Genomic DNA, 22,920 nt, shown 5'->3' on the forward strand with positions numbered 1-22,920 from the left:
TCAGAGAGTTCAGGTCTTTTGAGCACTAGCTGCCTGGACTCCTTGCTTGGTGCCCTGCAATAAATGCTGCACTTTCCTTCACCACAACCTGGTATCAGTAGATTGGCTTTACTGGGTGCAGGCGAGCAGATCCAAGATTGGTTCGATAACAGTTTGAACAACGTGGAAGCTGGGGTTAGGGGCACCGACCCTCATGCCGTTGAAACTCTAAGTATAATTTATAGTTGGTCTTCCATATTTGTGATTCTTCAGTATACACGGTTCCTCCATATACACTGTTCCAATGGTTCAACCAACTGTGGATCATGTAGTACTGTAATATTTACTATTGAAAAATATCTGTGAATAAGTGGACCTGTGCAGTTCAAACCCTGTTGTTCAAGGGTCAACTGCATATATAAAAGTTCTGGAATGACAGATGTCAACTGATACTAAGAATCATCTCTGAGGAGGAGAGTAGGATTGGAAGAGGTGAAGGGGGACATGCACACTTTTTACTCTTTAGCAGTGGTCCTCCACACGTGGAGATTTTGCACCCCAGGGGATATTTGCTAATGTCTCCAGATGTTTTTTTTTTAGTTGTCACAACTGGGAGAGTGCTATTGGCAATTAACAGACAGAGGCAGAGATGTTGCTAAACAACTTACAAGGCATGGGACAGCTTCCACAGCAAAAAAGAATCCAGTCCAAAATGTCAATGGTGCTGAGCCATATTCTGTAGTATATATCCTTTAAAAATGTTTAAAAACATTATTGCATAAACAAAAATTTATAAGCAACATTGGAAAGCAGATTGGAAAGGTAGAGACTGGAGGTGGAGAGACCAGTTAGGAAGCTGTTACAATATTTAGTTCAATGGTTTTCATTTTTCTTTCTTCTCCCTCCCTTCCTTCCTTTCTTCTTTCTCTCTCTCTCTTTTCTTGGGCAGTAGGAACCCTTTATTCCATGAAATTTTCCTGGATCCCAGTATATAAATCAAGGAATCAACTAATTGATCAGGACTGTTGATGCAGGAGTGGTGTCTAGAGCCCTATCTTCTGACACTTTCCCTCCCCCTCATGGTGGCCTGATATGCTTCCATATCAGAGGACTTTGAACCCTTCTGCCCACCCCAGGTAGAGGATGAGGCCTGATCCAGCCCAAGGGTGGTAGGAATTGAGAGGCTGAGAAGATTCTAGAATTAGTTGTGTGTGGTATGTTTGGTAGACCAATCATGATAATAACTCAGATAGCTAATTACAAAGTGTTACAATTTTGTCAGTAAGAGGAGGCATTTTGGGGACCATTTCTAATTCTAATTTGCTACAGATAACTCCCTTACCTTTAACACTAAGTAAAGGAAGACAACTGAAAAACTGAGAGAGCAGGTGGAACTGATGGAACAATGGAACATGGTGATTGGATATTAGAGGAAGCTTGGAGGATTCCCAGGTTTTTATGTGTGGGTGCTATTCATTAAGGTGAGGAATAAATGAAAGTACAAAATGAGGAGTTCAATGTTGGATGTGTTGCATTTGAGGTGCCTGTGACACATTCAGGAAGAAGTGTTGAGTAGACAACTGTATACATGGGTCTGAAGCTGAAGGAGAGATCTGGCCTGAAAACAAAGGTTGGGAGTCATCAGCACATCAATTGTGGTTGATGTCTTGAAAATGAGTGAGGTCATCTAGGGAGAGTAGAGTGAACCTAGGATAGAACTTTAGAGAAAAGCAGTGGTTGTGGAATAGGCAGAGCAAGATGTCTTCCTGAAGGAGATGGGGAAGGGCTGAACCAGAGACAGAAGAAGAGGTTAAGGAAAATGAAGAGTCTTCAACATAAGAAGTGTTTCAAGAGAGAGGAAGTAATCAATAGTCAAATGTAGCAAACATGTCAAATAAGAAAATGACCAAAAAGTGAGTTGCCTTGGTTTCTCTCTCAGGGCTCTTTGACAGTGCTGCCTATAAAAGGTTTGAGGATGAAAAACCAAGGATAGAGAATTTTGTTAGAAATTGACCAATTCAATTCAAAGTAACTTTAGGCCAAAAAAGTGTAATGTAGGGCTGAACAACCAAACTCGAGAGACAGGGATACAGCCGGGCCTCAGGAACCACTGGATCCGAGCTCTTGAACACTGCCAAGACCTGAATCTAGCTGTATCTCACTTATCAGCTTCTCTCTGCATGCCATCTTCAGTCTCTCCTACACAAGGCAAGACTGGCCCTCTTCACGTGATAACATGGCCTCTGTGCCTCACATAACCTGAGAGTGACTGAATCCCTTTCCCAAGCTCCAGTTACAAAAGTTAAAGGGTAGAATTAGATGGTCCAGGCTTAGGTCAGCTAATCATCCGTAGACCTGTCTCTGGATTGATAAGCTATGGTCAGAAAGTATGTTTTGAGAGGCAGTGGTAGTACTAGGTATCTAAGAACGCAAAACTCACACACAATTTTTAAATGAACAGATACAATTCTATTATTTTCTCACTGGCCTTCAGCTATTCTTAATCGTGAAGATTAAACAAGTTAATGAGTGTGAAATGTTCTTTGTAAATTGGAAAACATGACAGAAATGTGTTATTACCATCAAATGTAGACTCCGTTACATTTCCCTCTAGAATCCTCTAATTTGGAATTAGGCAGATTTCATTAAAAAAAAATGGAGGGTGAAGAATTTCTCAGAAGTGGGGAAGTTGCAAGCAGAGAGAACAATTGAGCAGGAGAGATTAGTGAGGAGTTCCTGAAGCCTTGGAGCTCCTGAGATTTCACCTGTATCCTTCCACTTCTCCCCAATCCTTTCCCAACAGAGACAAGTCTGCGCACAGACACGGACACAGCAAGCTGTGTGTTGTCTCTAAAGCCTGCTGGTCCTGTACTCTTTGGTCTTTATACTCCAAATGCCAAGGAGGGAATTGAAGGTCTTATATTCTTTATGCTACCAGATCAAAATCCTTCTCCTTCTGAGGGCCTCTCTGTCTGTGGGGAAGCAGTCAGTCCCGCTCTTCACTATGACCCAATCAACTGCAGCTTGGTAGCAGCTTGGGGTCCAAGGAACCCATCCTATCCTAACACTATGACAAGATGCGCTCACCTTTGATGCCAAAATGACCTGAGCTGCCAGACAATTAAGCCCTACTGGAATGCCTAATTTCAAATTAGAGGAGTCTAGGAGATGTAACAGAGCCTACACTTGATAGTAATAGCACATTTCCATCACGTTTTCCAATTTACAAAGAACATTTCACATGTATTAACTTTAATCCTCATGATTAAGAACAGCTGAAGACCAGTGAGAAAAGTACAGAATTGTATCTGTTTGTGTATTTAAAAACCATGTGTGAATTGTGCATTTGATTTAAATATTTAACTTAGTAGAGGTTGCTGTGAAAGCCAAGCTGCTTTCATAAAGAGTTCCATTTTAATTTTTTTAAAAAGTGTAAATGAGTTGAAAAGCACAGCACTCCCCTTGTCTCAGTTAACCTCAGCTACAGCCAGCTTAGTTGTTCAGACCAGGATAAATACCCCCTTCAATTTGCATGGCACTTTAGAGAGCCCCAGTACTTTGACAACCATCCTATCATTTAATCTTAAAAATAATCCTAGCAAGACAGATTGTCATCCAGATTTTCAGAAGCGGAAACCAAGGCATGGAGTGATGCAGAGGTTTGCTCAAGATTACTCAGCTTCTTGGGACTGCGCTAGGGCTACAAGGTACCTGCATCGCCTCTCAGCCTAGGGCTCCTTCCCTTCCAATAGAAATGTCTGTTCTGTTCCTGAGACTAGATTGCAAGCTCTTTGAGTGCAGGATTGTGTCTAATTCATCTTGGATAAACCCACGGTGGCTGATGCTCAAAAAATTGCTGACTGCCTGACGTTCTGAATGGGGTACAGATCCACCCCCATCTGTAAGCTGAGGAGCTCACTGCTAGTGAGTTCCAGGAACTTAGGAGAAAACTAGTCTCTCTACCCGTTGTTTGGCCTTGCCACCAGGGGTCAGCACTACTGTTCATGAGCCCAGAGCCCAGGGTGATGGGAGCAGGGAGAGGAAAGACAGGCAAACTTGAACTTCTGTTCCTAATGGCTAGCGAGGGGACTCCCATTGCCCATGGGAAGGGCAAGCCCACCGCATACCTGCCTTCAAGCTCTTCTACTCTACTCCCGGGAGTCACGCTGGCTATCTAGGGAGGGTCCTTCCCCTGCTGTCCTCCCTGCTCCCACCCTGACTCTCTGACCCTGCCAGATGGAAGCTCTGGAGTGCCACTTCCCCTGTGCATGGGCAGCACACCCCAGGTCCCTGCTATCTGCTCTGCCTCCTTCCTTGGGAAGCATCCTTCTTATAAAAGAGACCTTCGGAGGCATCTGGGAAGGAACCATCACAGGACTGGCAAGGGGAAGGGAAACACTCCTGAGACAGGAGCTGGGAGAAAGAAAGGAGTCTCTGTTAAGACAAAAAGTAAAAGGTAAAGAACAGACCCTCCTGGCACTAAGGATAAGTAGGAACCACTCCTCCCCTTTGGGCAGTTTTACAATTTCCAAAGTGCTTCCACAGTCATTAACCACTTTATATTTTGAGCCTCAACAACAGCCCTTAAAGGGGCCATTATCCCCACGTCTCCCCTGCTTTCCTGACCACCCTAGTGAAAACAACCGCCTCTCTGCCCTCCCAGCCCTATCATTTTTCATCTTCTTCCCCTGTTGTATTTTTATAGCCCCTCTCACTACCTGGCATTTTATTTAATTTTTATTACATGTTTACTTGTTTATTGTTGACAAATAAACATGGATGACAACCAAGCCATGCCTACTGGTGGAGACACACCTACTAACTGCTGCTGGGCTAGAGGGAGGAGCTGGGTTTGTTTTTTATTATTATTATTCTCCCCATGAGCCTCCTTGTGGGAGACCGCTGAGCATAAGAGTTACTTATGCAGGTTCAGGTGCCAACCTGCCAGGGTTAAAAAACTGGCTCCACCATTTGCCAACTATATGGCCTCAGGCAAATGTCACTGAACTGCCTCTGTTTCCTCATTTCTACCTACCACTCAGGAGTTCTGTGAGGGTTAATGAAGCAATCCATGAAAAGCATTTGGAGGGGTGTCTGGCACAAAGTAAGTGCTTAATGCATTGTTAGCTATGATTGTGGTTATTTTGTTAGAACTCGTCATTATACTTTTTTCTTATTGTTCTATTGTTATTTTATTTTGTCCTCCTCCTCATCATTATTATTACTCTTATTTTGGTTTCTTCTCCTTGCATGTACTTTTCTTCCTCCAGCCCTAAGGATGCATGGTAGATGGGGAAATGAAGGCCCAGAAGCCCAGCGGTGGCTTGTCCGAGGTCTCAGAGTTCACCAAATTACCAAGAAGACCACAGCTTCTTGCTTTTCCTGAGCCTGGAACTTATGGGAGACCTTTTGACCACTGTGGCAGACTCTGGGTCAAGCTGCACAAGCTGAGTGGTGCCAAGCTCAAGGAGACCGATACTTCTGGGCTAGACTTGGTGCTGTGGGGTCTACTATCTAATGTTGCCCAGGACCCGGCCACTACTGATCTCCTTCCTGCAAGGCTGAGACCTTTTGATCCCAGCTGTAGGCTGAGCCCCAACTCTGGCATTTATCCAGGCACTGGGCAGCCCCAGGCACACCTGCTGGAGTCAACATCAGAGCCTTGCTGTGGCCTGGCCCTGGCCCTGCATCCTGGTTCAAGTCACAGGGCTCTGACTAGTAACAGTGACCAAGTCACCACTTTGATCCCTGGTTCCATCCTTGGTGACCTGAGAGCTGAGCCCTGCTTTGCCTTTATTGGTCCCCTCACAGACTAGAGTCTGGCCCTTTTTCCCCTGCTGGAATCCTGCCACTGCAGACAGACACCCCACTCCAGCTGCCACATCTTCAGTCGTCCCCTAGAGTACTTCGCATTTCCTGCCCGTGGACTCCTTTTCAGTTGCCATGCTCTCCCCCAAGACACTGTATGAGACTGAAGACCTCCACTGCCTCCCTGAGAGTCCCCACTCCTGGTTGTCGCCTCAGCTCCCCAGAGAGCCCGTCCTGCTTGCTTTCCTGCAAGTGTAGCAAGGCTTACCCTGTAGTGCCTGCCCAGGTCCTGCCATCTCTCAGGGCATCCAGGTTTGCTGAAGCCATTATCCCATGACAAAGAATTTCATTCACCCACCAAGCCTGGCAAAGAAGTTCTAAAGCATTCACTGCCACTAACACAGGGTCTCCCTGAGTCATGTCTATGGGCCATCCTGGAGCCCTAGGAGGTCTCCGCTGTGTCATTGGCCCACAACTTGTTCCAAGCCTGTTTTCTTCTTTCTCCTGCCCTGTTTCTCAGTCCCCTTACCCTCATCTGTGACTCCTTCTCCCTTTCCCTCCCCTCCCTTGCTGGCCAATTTTCCACCCTGTGCTTAGCCCTGCCAGCTTCTCTCTGACCTTTGAGGGCCAAGACAGCAGCCCTTTTGTCAGAGCATTTGGAGCTACTACTTCATGTAGGAAATCGCTCATGTGCTGGGCCGATAATGACCAACAACCCTGCTGATAATCAGATGCTCGTGGGATTCAGTCCTTGGTCGCTACTACTTCCTGTGAGGCCCTGCCAAGCCAGTGGTGGCCTTGAGCGGCCGTCACACTTAGAAATGAAACCGAAGGCCTCTCCAGAGAGGTGGAGTGGGTTGGCCCAAGGTGAGCTCTGCTGGGCCTGGCTAGGAAATGTAGCAGAGCTTGGTCCTTGGGGAATTTCGTGTCCCCTGCCCTGCCTCTGACTCTCAGCCTATCAAGCTGGCTGGGGTAGGGGCCACAGGAGCTAGGAGGTGCCGAGCTGACCTACTTATGGGCAGAGCCACCGTGGCGGTGGGCAGGGACACTGTGTTCCTGAGCTGGGAAGTCTGTATTTCCCACCCGAGGCCCTGGTGACTGGGAGAGCAGACTTTCTAACAGCAGGAATTTCACTTCTCCAAGGGGCATGTAATGGCTTTTCTGGAGATCATATTCAGGCCTGCCTCAGTCTCTGGCTGCTTGTTAATGGTCCTGTGACACACAGAGCCCTAGTCTCCATCCCATTTCCCAACCATCTCTGGGCCCCTCCCTTGGGCAGGAGGAAATTCCTGCCAAGGCAAGGGGCATTTTGTAGCAAAGAGACGATTAGCTGCCTTTCATCTGCCAAAACTCCTCATTTAAAATGGTAGTATTCTGTCTCTGGGAGAGGAATGGATAAGGAATTCCCAGTCTTTTGTGTCTGGCCTCTGTGGTGAGGAAAAGGGGTACCCACAATTTACAGATGAGGAAACAGAAATGAGGTGGCTTTCCTAAGGGCACACTGCTAGAAGGTAGCAGAACCAGCATTCAAATCTAAGTCTGTCTGGTTCCAAAGCCTCAGCTTCTTCAATAATACCGAATAACATTTCTTGAGAACTTACTGTATGCCAGGCACTATACTAAGTGCTCTAACTCATTTAATTTAAACCTCCCAACCAGATAGGTACTATTATTATCCCCCATTTTACAGGTGGGGAAACTAAGGCAGCCCAAGGTCACCCAGTTAGAAGGTAACAGAACTTGGATTTGAATCCAGGCAGTCCACCTCCACAGTTCGTGGGCTTAACCAATGCATGCTAATATCCTCAAGGCTAAACTGGTGTGAGAGGCCCAGAACTGCAACCAAAGTCTCCTGGTCTCTCAGGTCAGTATGCTGTGTATTATTGCCTCCTGAATGACTGTCCAAAGGCACAGCTGGTGCACCGCCCCCCAAGGGCCTGAATCTAAAGAAGGGGGTCATTCTAGGAGGCCTGGGTTCCTGCCATGCAGCCTCCATGGCTCTCCATCCTCAAACATCTGGCTGTGGGGGAAGAGGAGATACGCTTCCAAGGAGGGAACACTGCTCCACTCTTGGTCCTTGTGTTACTCGCGTGCCCCAGGCAGGGTGCTTCCCCTCATAAACGTGTGTGCAGTTGGAGGTAGGTGGGAAGGACCCACTTGCCTTGCCTCTGACTGACTATCATTCTGACAGGGCCCAAAAGAACAAACATCTGAGACGGCCCAGAGGCTAGAGAGAAGGTGAGAGATTCGTTATCACAGCCTCCCCAGGGTACAAATGAGGAAACAGAGGGCCACAGAGTAAGTTGTAAGCAGAGGTGGAGGGATCCTTACAGACCCTCAAGACAAACCTTTGGACAAAACCACAGATGAGGAAAGTCCTCAAACATAGGCAGAGCCTTGCTCAAAGCAGGCTTAAGATCTTCTAGGGCCCCAGGATTTGGCCCTTTGCCTAACCAGCTAGAGTCTTAGAAAGGGAAGCGAGGCCAGAGGGAGTAAGTTATTCTGGGACTGTGACGACATGTGCCCCAAGAGACCCAAGCCCGGCCCTTTGCCATGGGGTCCCTGAGAGCCTTCTGGCCACAAGCCATGGCACCTTCCCTGCTGAGGCTTGGGGGCAGGGGGGATCACTGCTTCTTAATGGCTTCCTGCCCAGAAAGCTTCTAGAAGTGCCTGATGCTAACTCTGTTTCCACTGAAAGAGCTGACTTCAGTGCATCCAGAGGGTTTAAGATCGGATTCCAGGCTAAACTGAATGTGGAGAGTTCTGAGCATGGGAGTAGATAAGGAAGGGAAGACATCATCGCCTTAGAAGATGTTCAGAAAAGGACATATAGCCAGGCTATCTGATCTGGGAGAGAGCTGTGTTGCCCTGAGGCAGGGGGATAGAGGAAATGACCTTTGAGGGCTGGGATTCTCTTTGGGGCATTCCCTGACTTCCCATGGATGCCCAGGGGCAGCACACTAGTTCTGAGAGGAGCAGTAACTGTCCAGAAGGGACTTTCTTCCAGACTTGCCCTGTACCTAACTCCAAACAGGCACCATACAACAAACTTGACACTTAGCAACCTGTGAGCCTGCCTCTCATTGTACAGCTGGGAAAACTGAGGCCCAGTAAGGAGGGGTCTCCCCAAAGTGCCAGAGTGACTCATGATTCATGACGTTAGAGCAGGGTGGGAGAATGACCCTGGGACCCAGGGCCCAGAGCCTCCTATCAGAGAAGGTTTCCTAAGGCCACAGACTTTCCCCTTCTGTGACTGTCTCCACACCAGCCTGGGTCCTGCCCAGGTTGAGGGCTCTCCTCCCTGGGTCCTTTTCCTTGGCACTCTTTCCAATGCCCCTGTGCAGCCTGGGTTCTACCCAGAGGCCCCCAGGAAGGGCTGGTGTGTCATTCGCAGGAGGCAGCGTGCAGGGGGCGGGACCGGCGGGTGAGCCACAGTGGGCTGGACGCTCCAAGCTTCGGAACTGTAATGTTCGGGGAATTTCAACTGGCATTGCCGTCCAGTCCCAGCCAACTGGTTAACGGTGCCGAGTTTGAATCAGTGACCCGCCTCCTGGTCCCTCCTCCTCAGCCTCTCTTCCTCCCTCCCTCGGGCCCTCCAGGAGGCGCCTGGAGTGCAGGCGAGCTGAGCTCAGGCCGCTGCTCTCCGCCTCCTCCCTCTCCGAGCTGAGCTGGCTGATGGAGCGCAGGGCTAGGGCTGGCTCTTGCCGAGACCCTGGTCCCGGGTAGCCTGGTCCCCGGAGAGGGAGAGGTCTGTGCCCAGCAGAGCTCTGCTGGGCCCTGCCAGCTCCCCTCACCCCACCATGCCTCTGTTGGACGTGTTTTGGGCTTGCTTCAGGAAAGTGAAGGTAAGAGGCTACCCAGACCCAGCCCAGCCCACTGTTCTGGTTTGAAGGAGGCAGCTGGGGACCACCGTGTGCTGGCTGGAAGGCAGATGGGCTTCTGAGACTACCTTGGAGCTAGAAAGGTTTGGGTTCAAGTCTTGCCTTTGTCACCAGCTCTGTGATCTTCTGCTGCTTTCCCACGAAAATAAGTCGGCTAGCTGGCTCTTCTTCTAAAACCTACCTCTGTTGCTTCCCTGGCCTTGTCACAAAGGCAAGGATCTTAACCTCTCTGAGCCTCTGTTTCCTCAGCTTTAAAATAAAGACAATAGAGACACCACCCTTATAGGGTGGTGAGGTTGGTGTTATTGTTTACATATTAAATGTATTCAAATATAAGAGATAATATGTGTAAAGTTCCTAGCGTAATGCCTGGCATGTGGCATCCATACCATGTGAGTAATGGTAACTATTATTATGATTATTGTTACTAATTTCCTTCAACATATATTAAGTGCCTACTCTGTGCTAGGCACCACAGGAGTTACACAAAAAACAAAAGGGACATGGCTTCTGTCCTCAGAAAGGAGGTAAGAAAATGACAGATCTTTATCAGGCACCTACCATATGCCAGACACTCTGGTAGACAGTTAGTGGGCCAATAAATGTTTGCTGAGTGCCTGCTGTATCCTGGACACGGGGAATATACGAGCACAGCATCACCCATGAGGATGTGGAGGGCATGGTTTCTGCTCTAGAAAACAAGGGAGCTGATATTTATTTAGTATCTGGTATGTATCAGACATAGGCACTTTCAGTCCGTAAACTGTGGTGGTGATTTTCACCACAAGCCATTGTTTTTCTGCTTTTATAGATGGGGAATGGACACTGTGAATGATTAAGAAATATTTACAAGGTCATTCAGATATGATTGGCAGAGTTGGGATCTGAACTCCTAAGTAAGTCCATACTCTTCTTGACAGTATATGGCTTCCCACAGCTGAACTCGGTAGGGAGACTTTTAAACAACTAGCCTGACTATAGAAGACAGGATGAAAGTCAAGCTGGGATCCTTGGAGGGACTCGGAAAGGTTTCACAGGAGGTCACATTTGGGCTGAGCTTGAAGCTTGAAGGAAGAGAAAAGTTTGTCAGTCCAAAAAGGGGGGAAGGGCATTCCAGGCATGCCTGGCAGAGGGAACTTCATAAGCAAGAGTCTGGAGGCAGTCAAGTTCTGGGTTGGGGGAGGGGCTGGTTTCATCATGTGCCTTAAGTGCCGGGTTCGAGGGGAGAGGAGCTAGAGAGAGGGAACCAGGGGCTGCCTCCCATACAATTTGGAATTGATCTGTGTGTTCATTGTCCTCACCTAGTGAGGGTCCCAAATGAGCTTTTCACTCATCTGCGGTAAAACGGGAGAAGAATGGGGCTGATGCAGTGCAGTTTTCAGAAAGCTAAATTAATTCAACTCAAAGGACTATTCTTATTTAGAGATTATAATGACCTTCTTACAGGGGTGGGGTTCAAATGATCTTTCTCTTATGAAATAGGAGTGTGAGATTTTTAGAATACCTGTCCTCAGCAAAATAAAAAAGTTTGCAACACCCTGACTGTTCCCCTCCTCATTTATTTAAAAATTATCTTCCTCGTTCATGAAATTCCAAAGTCTGGGGACTGCTGTTTTAGGGGATGGGGGGATTGCAGTAAAGTAAGGATATAATTAAGCGGACAGTTTTAAGAATAGCACTCCAGCAGCCTTGGACGGAAATGGTGTGGAGGGGACCAAGTAGTGATGCGAAGGCCAGGAAGGTGGCTGTGATGGCAGTGGGGATGGGTGGGGAGGGGATGATGGGGGATGGGTCTAATGATAAGAACAGGACAAGTGGGAAGTGAAAGTACCCGTGAGGTTGGATGCCAGACTGGCACCACTGTCCACTCTCTGGAGAACCATTCTGGGTGCTTGGCATGGATTTAAATCCCTTTGCACTCATTACTCCAATCTGTCAGACTCCCAGCAAATGCTCCCAACCCATGTCAGCCTCTTAGAAATTGTTGGGGCCGGACAGCCCCAAGAGAAAGTCAGGTCCCTTTATCCCAGGTCCCAGACACTAGCACACATGCACACATTCACTCATGTGCATGTCCACAAAGATGGAGCCTACACATGCGTTTCTGCACACTCTCAGCTACACACACATATGCATAGACACGCCATTCAAGCGTATGCACACACACATATGCACATAGAGACAAACACACACACAATCACATATGCACACACAGATATTACATATCCACAAGCAAGTAGACTCACATACGTGCCCACATGCACATACAGAGGTAGGCACGCACGCACACAAATACATACCCTCCCACGCACGAGCTTGCAGGCACACACACAATTATGGAGGCATACAGAAGCATGCACATGGTGGAAAGGCACATGTGCACACACAGTGTTGTGGCAGATGTGAATCAACACATGGTTAGATCTCAGGGGTAAGAGGCAGCCTGCCAGACTAACGCACACCTTGAGTTTTGTGTCTCTTTTTCCAACGCTGCTGCTTTGAGGCCTCAGGGGCATGGGCTGCTCTGAGCCACCTCTCTGAGCCGGCTCCCCTGCTGAGCAATTGCATGGCTGTGCGGGAGGGGAGCTGTGGCAAATGCAAGAGCTGCCTGCAGAGAGGGGCATGGCTGTGGCCAAGCCTGCTATAGCGGAAAGGGCCATCTCAGACGTCTCATTCGACCTTCTCGTGGTCCTAATAGGGAAACCGAGCCCCCAGCATCCTGCACCACATGGAGCTCTCCATCAACTGAGGAGGTTTGAGGAGGGAGGAAGCAGAGAAACTTAGAATCCCAGCCCCCCACCCCATGCACACAAGCACACATACTAGCTGTGCGTTTGAGCAAGTCCTTTCTGAGCCTCAGCTTCCTTGCCTGCAAAATGGCACTATTCGGGGCCTGCCTCACAGAGATGATCTGAGGATTCGGGGAGGTTGTGTCTTTAAAGTGCCTGGCGTGGAGTAGGTGGTCAACACACATGACTTGTTGGAAACAGATTTCAGAACTGTACACCGGGGGTGTCAAAGCAAAGAACAAGGTTATTCCATGTTTGGCAATTCCAGGGTTCAGGTCTCAGGTCTTGTCTTCTCCTTTGCCACAACTCCCCTTCAGCCCTCTCCTCTGGCCCTGTCTGACTCTAGGACCAGAAACAACCTGTTTGGGAGCTGAAGGGTGACACCTCAGTGATACTGGGAAGGTGGCGAGAGGTCAGGCCAAGGCCCAGAACTGCTTTGAGCTGCACTGGGGTTAGGGGTAGCCAAGGGGCAAGGCGTTTGGATGTGAGATGAACCCAGTGTAAATAGTTCTGTCCGTGTCTGATGTATCTTCCCTGGACACCAATGAGTGTTGAGAAGGTATCCATGACTTCTCAGCATGGCACCATATATGCATGCGAGTCCCCCCAGCCTCACACTCACACGCGTACACACGGGACCATTTCTCTGATGTGTCCTTTTGCCCCATTCCAGCAACTAGCATGGTGTGATGCACATAACGAGGGCCTGGAACATGGATACTCTTTCATGTTACTCTCTTTGTATCAGGTGGGCATATCAAGTCCTGGAGGGTACTGGCCTGGCAGGTAGAGAATCCAGCTGGAGCTCCATCTCAGCCATGACCTCTAGGTGACTTTGAGAGGGACAATACTCCCTGCTGGCCCTCAGTTCTTTCCCCTTATAACAGAGGTAGATAGTCACACAATATCAGAGATGGCAAGGTCCATAGAGGTCATCTGTTCCTTCATCCCTTTTCCTCCCTCCAAACTACCGATGAGGAAACTGAGGCTCAAAGAGGGGAAGAGATGTGTCCAAGGTGACACACGGTGTCAGGACATAGTTGGATCCACACACGGCCTGCGTAGTAGACTGTAGTCTCCCTACTGCTCTGTGGCAAAATCCAAACCCAGCTCGTCTCTGGTAGAATATAACAGCAATACCAGCGGGACATGCCACACACATGCACATAAAGGCATGTGGTAATAACCCTATCTCACCTAACTGCTTCTATGGGAGACAAAGCAAATCACAGATAGAAAATTCCCTTGTAAACTAGGAAGCTTTGTCAAGGTTGGCCACTCAGTTATGGTCCAACAAAGCGATAGCATGCTTTTCCCCAGTCATGTGCTCACACAGCCTGGCATATGACTGCAGATGTGCACGAGGGCTCTCCTGAGTTCACCCAAGGACACACTCTCAAGCACCCCCGCCTGTGTGCGCAAAACCACCTAGTCCTCAAGGCAAAAGGATGGCAATGGGCACTGGCAAGGCAAGATGGGGAGCAGGAAGCAAGGCTTTGACTCTGACTCATGTGTTGGACACAAATTCTTACTTTGCCTTCAGCTTCTTTGGTACCAAAAGGAGTATGAGTGGGGGCTGCTGGTGGTAGAGGACAGGCCTGATGATATGGCTGGTGGAGGCAGAAGAAGTGGAAAAGCCTGCAGATTGGCAGTGCCAGGGTTTTTTTCCCCCTGCCCAAAGCCCTATAGAACGTTAGAACTGATATTAGCTACATTTATAGAGCACATAGCATGTGGTAGACACTGTTCCAAGCCCTTGACATATATTAACTCATTTCACCATCACAATCACTCTGCAAGGTGAGTACTATTATTCTCATCATCCTCATTTTACTGAAGCACAGAACTTTTAGGAAACTTATCCAAGGTCGCACAGCTATTATGTGATAAACTTGGGATTTTAAACGCAGGTGATCGAAGTCCAAAACCCATGTTCTATCCACTATGTTTATGTAATCTCTGCCTCAGTTTTTTCCACCTATAAAATGAGGGGGTTAGATTGATTTATCTCTGAAAGTCCTTCCAGCTCCGGTACTCTCATTATATTTAATATTGTTGACTGAAAAAAAAAGCAGGACTCTTGCATCTTCCCATACATAGAAAAGTGCTAAATGCATTAACTTGAGATGTCTGGTTTTCTTTAATTAACGGTAATCCTTTGATGTTCCAACTTCTTTGTTGCAAAAACCCCATATATCCAGGGTTCTCCCTTACCTCTTCAGAACAGTCCTTCAGAACTGTCTGAGAGGCTGTCTTCCAGGCTTGAAGTCCTCAGAAAGACTGCCAAATAAAACGTAATTCTCAACTTTTAGGTTGTGCGTTTCTTCTCTGAACCTTTAAGCCAAGTGAAAAAAAGAACTGCTCCCAAATGTCAGTGATTTCTACTCAAGGTCCCTGGGGAGTGGAGCTGAGCCCAGGTTCAGAGAAATGAAACTGCCCTGGAGGCTGGTCCTCCCAGCAGCTCCTAGGGCCGGAGAAGAGCTGGAGGCCTGGGAAGCTCTGGGAGCCAGGGCCTGGCCTGCATTTCCAAATCACTAGTAACAATAATAGGGAGCAGCAGCTCAGGCAGTCTGTGCTGCGATGTGGGGTCAGAGGTTTCACAGTGGGGTTGGGGAGTGGAGCTCCTTGACTGCATCCCTTTGGCCCACCCCTGAGCTGCCGCTGCCGCTAGGGACCTTGGAGTCCAGCTAGACCAGCAGCTCCAAGGCTGCAGCTGCCAAGGGACAGAGGAAAGGAAGTTCTGCATTTGGGGAATAGGGCTCGAGGCCCTGGAAATGAACATGGGTTGAGGACTTTCCCTGGCCTTTCCAGCTACTCTGGCTTGGGTCCCCCTGAGAGTTGAGAGAAGAATGTGGTATAATGATACAATGTAGTAGCTGCCGGAAATGGAATGCTGACCCACAAGCCCAGCTTCGGCCTCTTCTTTCCCTCTCTGAGTCTCGGTTTCCTCATCTACAACATGGGGATAATAGTCTCCACTTCAAAATTGGTTGCTCTAGGTGATTCTGGGTTCATAGCTTGGGCCCTCAGTTTCCTCATCCATAGAATAGGGAGAAATTCTACCTGCCTGAGGAGAGCCTAGATTTGGGGACGTCCTGTGGAGATAAAGACAGTAGGAAACACTGATGTTACTACACTGAGGCTTTGAAAGTGAATTGTTTAAGCCATTCCCCTCACTCCTCCTATCCCCACCCCTACTCCCACCCTGGGCCAAATTAGTTCAGAGTCTGGGAGAGAGTCCCCATTCCACCCTGGAACCACTGCGTCTCCTCCCTCCAAGTCCCTTCCTGCACTCACCCCATCTAAGGCCCCTCTCCTAGAAGGACTCCCAAGCTCTGGGCAGGAAGGAGGGTCCCTGTTGGCTGGTGGGAAAGTTAAGTCTTTGGGATGTGACATTCCTGAGATTATCCAGAGAACCCCTGGGGGTTGCAGCTGCACTCTCTCTCCTCTCTGGCCTGGCTTTTTGCCTGCTGTGGAGGAGGGGAGGGCAGTAGGTCACGAGGCTGGAGAAGGCTGGGGGGAAAGGGGCTCAAAGGCAAGGAGCCAGGCCTGGAGTTGCCCTTCAGGCCAGGTGAGGAGTGGGGAGTGGGGAAGGAGCAAAGGACACCCCACCAGGACTGGCAGGAAGGGATCAAGGCAAAAACAGCCCAAGGCAGCAGGCTATCTGTCACAGGGTGAGTTATAAAATGATATACAGATCAGCATTCCTAAGGCTACAGGTCGGATCCCCTCTTGGGGGTGGATGAGTGGGGTATTAGACCATGGTAGTTCTGGTGGGTGGGAAAGGAGAGTCAGGACTTCTGAGAGGCTCACATTCCAAGCTAGTCTGGGACAGCTCGCACCCTCAGAGAAGGGAAAAAAATCCCCTCTGGGGATTCCTCAAAGTGCTGTCCCAGATTGAGTTCTACAAAGGCCATCTCGAAGTCATTTCTTCCAGTGTCTTTTCCCAGCTGGGACTATCCCTCACCCTATTCCTCGTGATGAAATGATAAGAATGGTCAGGGACCCACTTATTACAGGCAACAAGTCTGAGGCCCAGCAAAGAACTGGTCAAAGGCATGTGGTCAGGCCCAGAATGCCTGCTGTCACTCAGTCCCACTTTAAACCATGTCTCCCCTGTCCTTCCCAGGGGAGAGATTGGCATCCCTTAGGGCTGTAGCATCTCACTCACAGCAGATATCACACCCTGAACATGAGCACATGTTCCCAGGCCATGGAATGGGGTTTAAAAGTGACACCATGACACTAATACTCCAATTGAGGCTCAATCCAGCCCCAGCACGCACACTGCAGTCCATGTACCCAGCTACCTTCAAGCTGTACTGTGAGCTCCTTTAAGGACCCAGCCTGTGTCTTATCCACCCCTGTGTCCAGTCCGACACAGCCTCTATTTTAGGCCCAGCCTAGAGGAAGTTGGCTGAGTGCATAGAATATACATGTACTCTCATGCACGTACAAGTAGCCAAAGCCACTGCACCTTCTCCCGACGGAGAGACCCCAAGAGACAGAGGAATCAGCTACCAAGGGGTCAGGGGAGTCTGCTTCTCACAGTGGCCATAGTCTGTGTTGGCAACACACAGGCTGGGTCTGAGGGCAGTGAGAGCCCACTCAGGAGGGAGGGAGGGGTCAGGCTGTGAATAGGGCTCTGTGTGGCCCAGCTGAGAGGACTGGGGGAGGCTGGAATGTCAAGAACGTGCTCTCATGACCAGACCCAGGCTGGGGCCTGTGACACAGGGCTGGCCAGGGGTTGAGGGGGAGCAGGGAAGCCAGGCAAGGAAAGGACGAAAAGTCCCCACCAGCCTGTGCTCAGATAGCAGGGTAAGGGCTGGGCATAGAGGATGCTGGGAGAGCAAGCTCCAAACCCGCCAATGATGCTGAGGACTCCTCAGGTCTGGACAAAGCCCGTCAGTAGCCTTTGCTACTCCAACCACCCCTCTCAGACCCCGCAACTTCTCACCCAGCAACCAACTTCCTGTTTCCATCCCCCTTTGGGCTGTGGCCCTCTCTTTTTCACTCTTTGAACAGGATTCCCTTTTTCTGTCAAAAACTCTGGATCTGTCTCTTTCTGTCTAGCCACTCTGTCTCCCACTAGATGGCAAGCGCCTCATGCGTAAGGTCCATATCTGCTTCTGTGCAAGTTTGTATCTGCAGGTCCACCACAGGGCCTACTGCATAGTTCTGAGTCGATGCTGCACACAGGCTTCAAATCCAAGAGATTCAGAGCGAGATTCATTACAAAAGGAAGATTCCCCTCCCACTTACCCCCAGCCAGGCCTTTTGCTCTGTTCCTGACCTCAGTTAATAGCACCTCCATCCACCTGGTTGCCCAGGCCAGAAACCTTGCTTGGACTCATCCTTGACTCCTCTCTTCAACTCCCATATCCTGTCATTTACTGTGGTTCCATTACATAGACAGTTCATATACTGGTCCCCTCCTTTCTATCCCAAAGGCCACTGACCCTATCTGCTCCAGCCTCCCCGTGTCAAGTTTTGCCTAACCTTCCCCACCCCCATTCCCAATCAACTCCTCACTCAACAGATAAGAGTAACATTCTGAAACATAAACCTGACTCTGTTACTCCCCTGATTAGGCCCCTTCAAGAGCTCCCCACTGGGCTCTGGATAAAGTTCAAGTTCTATCACATTGACCTACAAGGTTCTTCATGATCTGGCCCTGACCACTGCTCCACACATAGTTCTTACTCTCTGCCTGGCACTCTGCTCTCCAGCCAGACTATATACAGTTCCTTAAACTTCATGCTTCCACACCTCTTTGACTTTTTTTTTGCTCTTCTGGCCATGCTTTTTTTCCAGTACTTACATGGAATTGTGATGATTTGTACTTGTGGCCTACCCCCTTGTCCCCACCTGGCTGTGAATTCCTCAAGGGCGGGGAACATGTTTAATTTATCTGAATCCCTGGGTACCTATCAAAGGGCCTGGCCTTTAGAGGCTCATAGTAAATGAATGGATGAATGAATGAATGGCACACTGGATGGGAAGACTGTCACCACCAATCCCGGCCTTGTTCCAGAGTGCCTATTTCTGCAACTGCTGGACTCCTGGCTCCTCTGTCCAGAATCTCCACATGACAGGAATATGTTCTACAACCCAGAAACAAAAAGAACCTTTGCCCTGTAGCAAAATTCTCTGATGTAAAAGTTCATACCTCAGTTTCCCCTGTAAGCCTCTCAGCTACCAAAATAGCACCAAGATCAGGGCCCAAAGCCAAGTGGGTTTCATGGTCCTGGTCTAGGCCAGGTTATCCTGGACCCAGAGTAAAAAAGAATAGGATGCAATAAAACTGGGAGCCCCATAAGCCTAAACTGTAAACTTGGTTCTGCCATTTACTAGCTGTGTGGCCTTGGGAAAGTCATTTCTCTTCTCTGGGCCTCATGTTCTTTATGTGTCACATGAGTATAAGAAAACCTACCATGTTTGTGATAGTCAAACACGTTTACTTATTTGTAACCTGTAAATTCCTGTGTAAATTTAAAGCTTAATTAGCTCCTGAACGATCTTTAATTCTCTTAAACCTATGGTGCGTTAGGGGGTAGGGTGGGAGACGAGGGAATTTAATAAGACTAGAACAGGATTACAGAGTAACAGTGTGCCCTACCCATCAGTTCATCTCCCAATATTCCAGAACTGTCACATTTAGAACCTCACAAGGCCCTGCTTCCACCTTCCCTCCCACCCCCTCAGCCTTTTTTTTTTAACTCCCCTTTTGTCCACCACTGAGAATTATATTGACTTGCTTAATCATGGGTCCACTTTGGAACTTTGTAGGAGAATTTCATATCTTTCTTTCTCGATTGGTCTTTCCCCTCTCTTCACACCTATCTCATTCTAGAACTGTCCATGTCCCTCACATTAACATCCCTTGTGGACTTTTCCAATGAACAGTCGGGGGGACACCTCCTACCCCTACACTCTCTTGTGGCCAATTGTGGGTTGGAGATTCACCAGATTTTGTCTTGTGGTCTACAAGGGTGGATCTGACTTTTGGTCATTTCAGAGTGATCTAGAGCTGAGATTAATCTCCTGGGACTAGAAATCATTGTAGTCAACTGTCTGCACCTGGTGTGACGATCATTGTGCAGTGAGAAGACAGATAAAAAGTACTATGGCAACTCCTTTCCTTATAATATTTTGGTTGGCTTAGAGACTAGCTGCATGAAGCCAGGAGAATAGGCAAGAAAACCCTTCTACCTCTAAGAGGAGCCCTTCTTTCTTTCCTTAACTATTGAATTCACATCTATACCACTATCATTTTAGCCCAAGCCACCAACATTGCTTACCTGCACTACTGCAAAAGCCTCCTAAGAGACCTCCCTGCTTCCTCCGTAGCTCCAAAATCCATTCTCCACACAGCAGCCAGAGTGATCTCTCTACGATGGAAGTAAGATCTTGCCATTCTCCTGTTCTATGCCTTCCAATGGCTACCTACCATCGTTTGAATCAAAGCCAAAATCCTCACCCTGGCCTTCAAAATCCTGCAAAATTTGGTCCTTGACTCTCTCAACCTCTGTTTGGAATGTTCTGCACCCAGATTGTCACATCGCTGGCTCCTTCTTGTCACCCAGGCCTTGCTCAAAGTTCAGCTCCCCTGAGAGATGCTCTCTGGCCACCTTTTCTAAAGCAATCCCCACCTATTCTGTCTACCCTATCATTCTCTACTTCATCATGTTTTTTAAAGTTTCTCCTTCTTGGTTCTTAGAGATGTCTGTGATTTCCTTATTGATTTATTTGTTTACCTATTTATTGTTTGTCCCTGCTCCATGAGGACAGGGACCTTATCTGTCTAAATCTATGCTATATCCTTAGCATCCTATTATAGTGCCTTGTAGGGCATCGGTGCTCTATAAATATTTGTTGAATAAATTAATTTATAATATTGTTCATCATTTAAAAATGCTTTTGTGTATATCAATTTCTCACAAAATCTGTGACGTTGGGATTATTACTATCCTAGGCTTATGGATGCAGAAAGTGAGTTTCAAGAGGTTATGGGTGATGTCCAATGTTATATAACCAATAAATAGGAGAAGGTGGCCCTGAACTTCAGCTTTCCGGTTCCAATTACTGCTTTTCCCACCAACATACCTTGCTTCTAACCTGGTTGATGCTATACCAAGGATGGCATGTTCCAAGCAAATGCTGACGGATTCTTTGATAATTTTTATTGTCAGGCCTTGGAACAGTACTGTGACCTGCACAGACTGCCTCTGATCTCCTGACTTGGGGGTGCTCTTATTCCATGAGAATGACATGAAGCAGAGGAGTCAGCCAGTGGAGTGGGAGAAAGTAGTATGCAGTGGGCAGTCAGGAGTCTGGGCTGCTAAGCTCCACTTTGCTCCCTACTTGGACTCCATTTTCCTTTTCTGTGGGCCTCCATGTGTCTTCCTGTAAAATGGGTAGATTGAACTTGCTGACTTCATAGATTCCTTCCAGTTCTGATATTGTGTAGGGCTCTGCAATGCCTTAATTTCTTCTCTGTTTCCTTTACAGTGCTTCCCATTGCTGCAGGGGAGGAAGAATGCCGGTAAGTGCATGAGGTAGGGCTCAGAAGTGGCACGCAATGGCACTGAGCTTCTCAGTGGTCCTCACAGACTAGCTGATCGGCTCCCTGGGCCGTGGAGCCGATGTCCTAGATGCTGAAGCTGGAGATGTTCTCTGTCTCCCTCCAGTGGGCATTTCCTGGGCTCCTCAGCCTGGTCTTTTGGAAGTGAGTGGGTGTGCAGAACTTCTGTATTTCTCAGGTTTTCTCCAGTCAGGGAGCCAGGGGAGGATCTCCCTACAGAGCTATCAGCAAGTGGCAGCCACCCATATGCTTCCCTTTTTCTCAGATGCCTTCTTTCTACTGGGAAGTACATTAGGGTGGGAGATATGTTGGGAAAGGGAACAGGTAAGATGAGGGTGAAGGAAAGAGACTTGGCTTTTGGAGTTCAGTGTGTGATATTTCCAATGCTTACCTTGTGTGGAAGTCTACCAAGAGGGTTAGTTAGGACTGAAGGGATAAATATATATATATATATAAATAATAAATAAATATAATAAATATAAATAATAAAATAAATATAATAATAAAATAAATAATAAAAATAATAAATAAATAAATAAATAAATAAATTATATATATATATATATATATATATATATATATAGGCTTGAGAGAGAAAAATCCTTCCCTTTCCTCTCTAAAAAGTTTCTTTGGGGCTGACTGCTTATCTGCCTTCTGCCTCTGGTGTCCTACTTGGGTGTGGACAAGTGGGTGGCATTCTGGAGCAACTCCCTTCCATTGAAGAGGGCACAGTTGTCTAGAGGGGGATGACTTCTTTGGGGAGGAAGAGAAAGAAGGATGTTGGCCGGGAATGAATTTGCTGCCAGAGCCTGGACTCCTGTCATCAACCAGGCTCTGCTGAGGTCATCTAGGTCATCCTCCTGGCTTCAGCCTGATCTCAGCCATTTCCACTGGCTTCAGGTTTTCAGCAGGATGAGTTCAGGACTTGAATGAGCATGGCTGCTAGACAGCAATTAGGGCTGGGGGGTCATGGAAACAGAAAGACACCAATTAAGAAGCGGCATGCTAAGCGCCTGTGCGAGGCATCTTGGGAAGATGTTGGAAGAGACAACCCGAGCCCTCGCTCCTGATCACCTCCCCAAGTTGTTGGAGCTGGTTTGGACACAGTCTTACCAGGAGGCAGAGAGGGGATCTGGTTATCCCTCAAGGACTTTTCTACCTCGGACCCTGAGTTCTTGGGTGGTGGCTGCTCAAAAAGAAGAGCCAGCAGGGCGAGGTGTTTATTTACATTGCCATGACAGCAGATGAGAGGGGACCTATTTTGGAGCAGGAACACTGCTTTGATCAGCATACAGCATACATCTGTTTCTCTGTGCCGCACCCCCTCCCAAGCCTCCCCTGTCACCATTCCAGGGCTTCTTGCTGAGCACAGTTCCTGCTTTGCAATAGAGACTTCTGGGGGCACAAGATCTCTGGGCTGCCCATACTGGGGGAAGGACAAACTTCTCCATTTCAGAGACACCAGCTGCAAAGGCTAAAAAGAAACCCTCAGGCCCTGAAATAGTGACCCCCCCCCCCGAGACAAAAGCACTCTCAGCAACTGCCAAGTTGCCTCATTAGAATGTCTGTGCCAGGCTGAGTTGCCAGTGCTGAATCCCGGGAGGGTGGGCACCAGGTGGTTGGCTGGTCTGTGGTTTCTAGAGGAAAGAGGAGTGTCTTTTAGAGGACAGGGTCAGACAGAAGAGATTGCCACCTGCAGAACTGAGTTGGGACTGATTTTTGTGCTACTTCTTTAGGTTAAAGTTTGAAAATGTCTATTTAAGGGCAAGTGTGAACACATTGTCTCAGGCTGATCCAAAGACAATCTGCCACAAATTAAGAGTTTATGTGGATGTGGCAGTGGAAGCAGCGAGGCACTGAAAATCAAAGGACCTGGATC

At 48.2% G+C, this 22,920-nt stretch overlaps 1 protein-coding gene across 1 annotated transcript in view; it reads left to right on the top strand.

The window, feature by feature from the left end:
- Nucleotides 1–9,587: 9,587 nt before the first annotated feature.
- STARD8 (StAR related lipid transfer domain containing 8) overlaps nt 9,588–22,920 on the top strand; it is a gene marked incomplete at both ends in the record, with an annotated part of 69,596 nt that continues 56,263 nt past the window's right edge. The window contains 2 exons of the mRNA XM_082865463.1: nt 9,588–9,632; nt 20,969–21,002. Of these exons, the coding sequence (XP_082721589.1) occupies nt 9,588–9,632; nt 20,969–21,002 (79 nt within the window). The remainder of the gene's footprint in view (nt 9,633–20,968; nt 21,003–22,920) is intronic.

Source organism: Leucopleurus acutus (assembly GCF_964270905.1).
Source record: "Leucopleurus acutus genome assembly, chromosome: X".
NCBI classification, from domain to species: domain Eukaryota; kingdom Metazoa; phylum Chordata; class Mammalia; order Artiodactyla; family Delphinidae; genus Leucopleurus; species Leucopleurus acutus.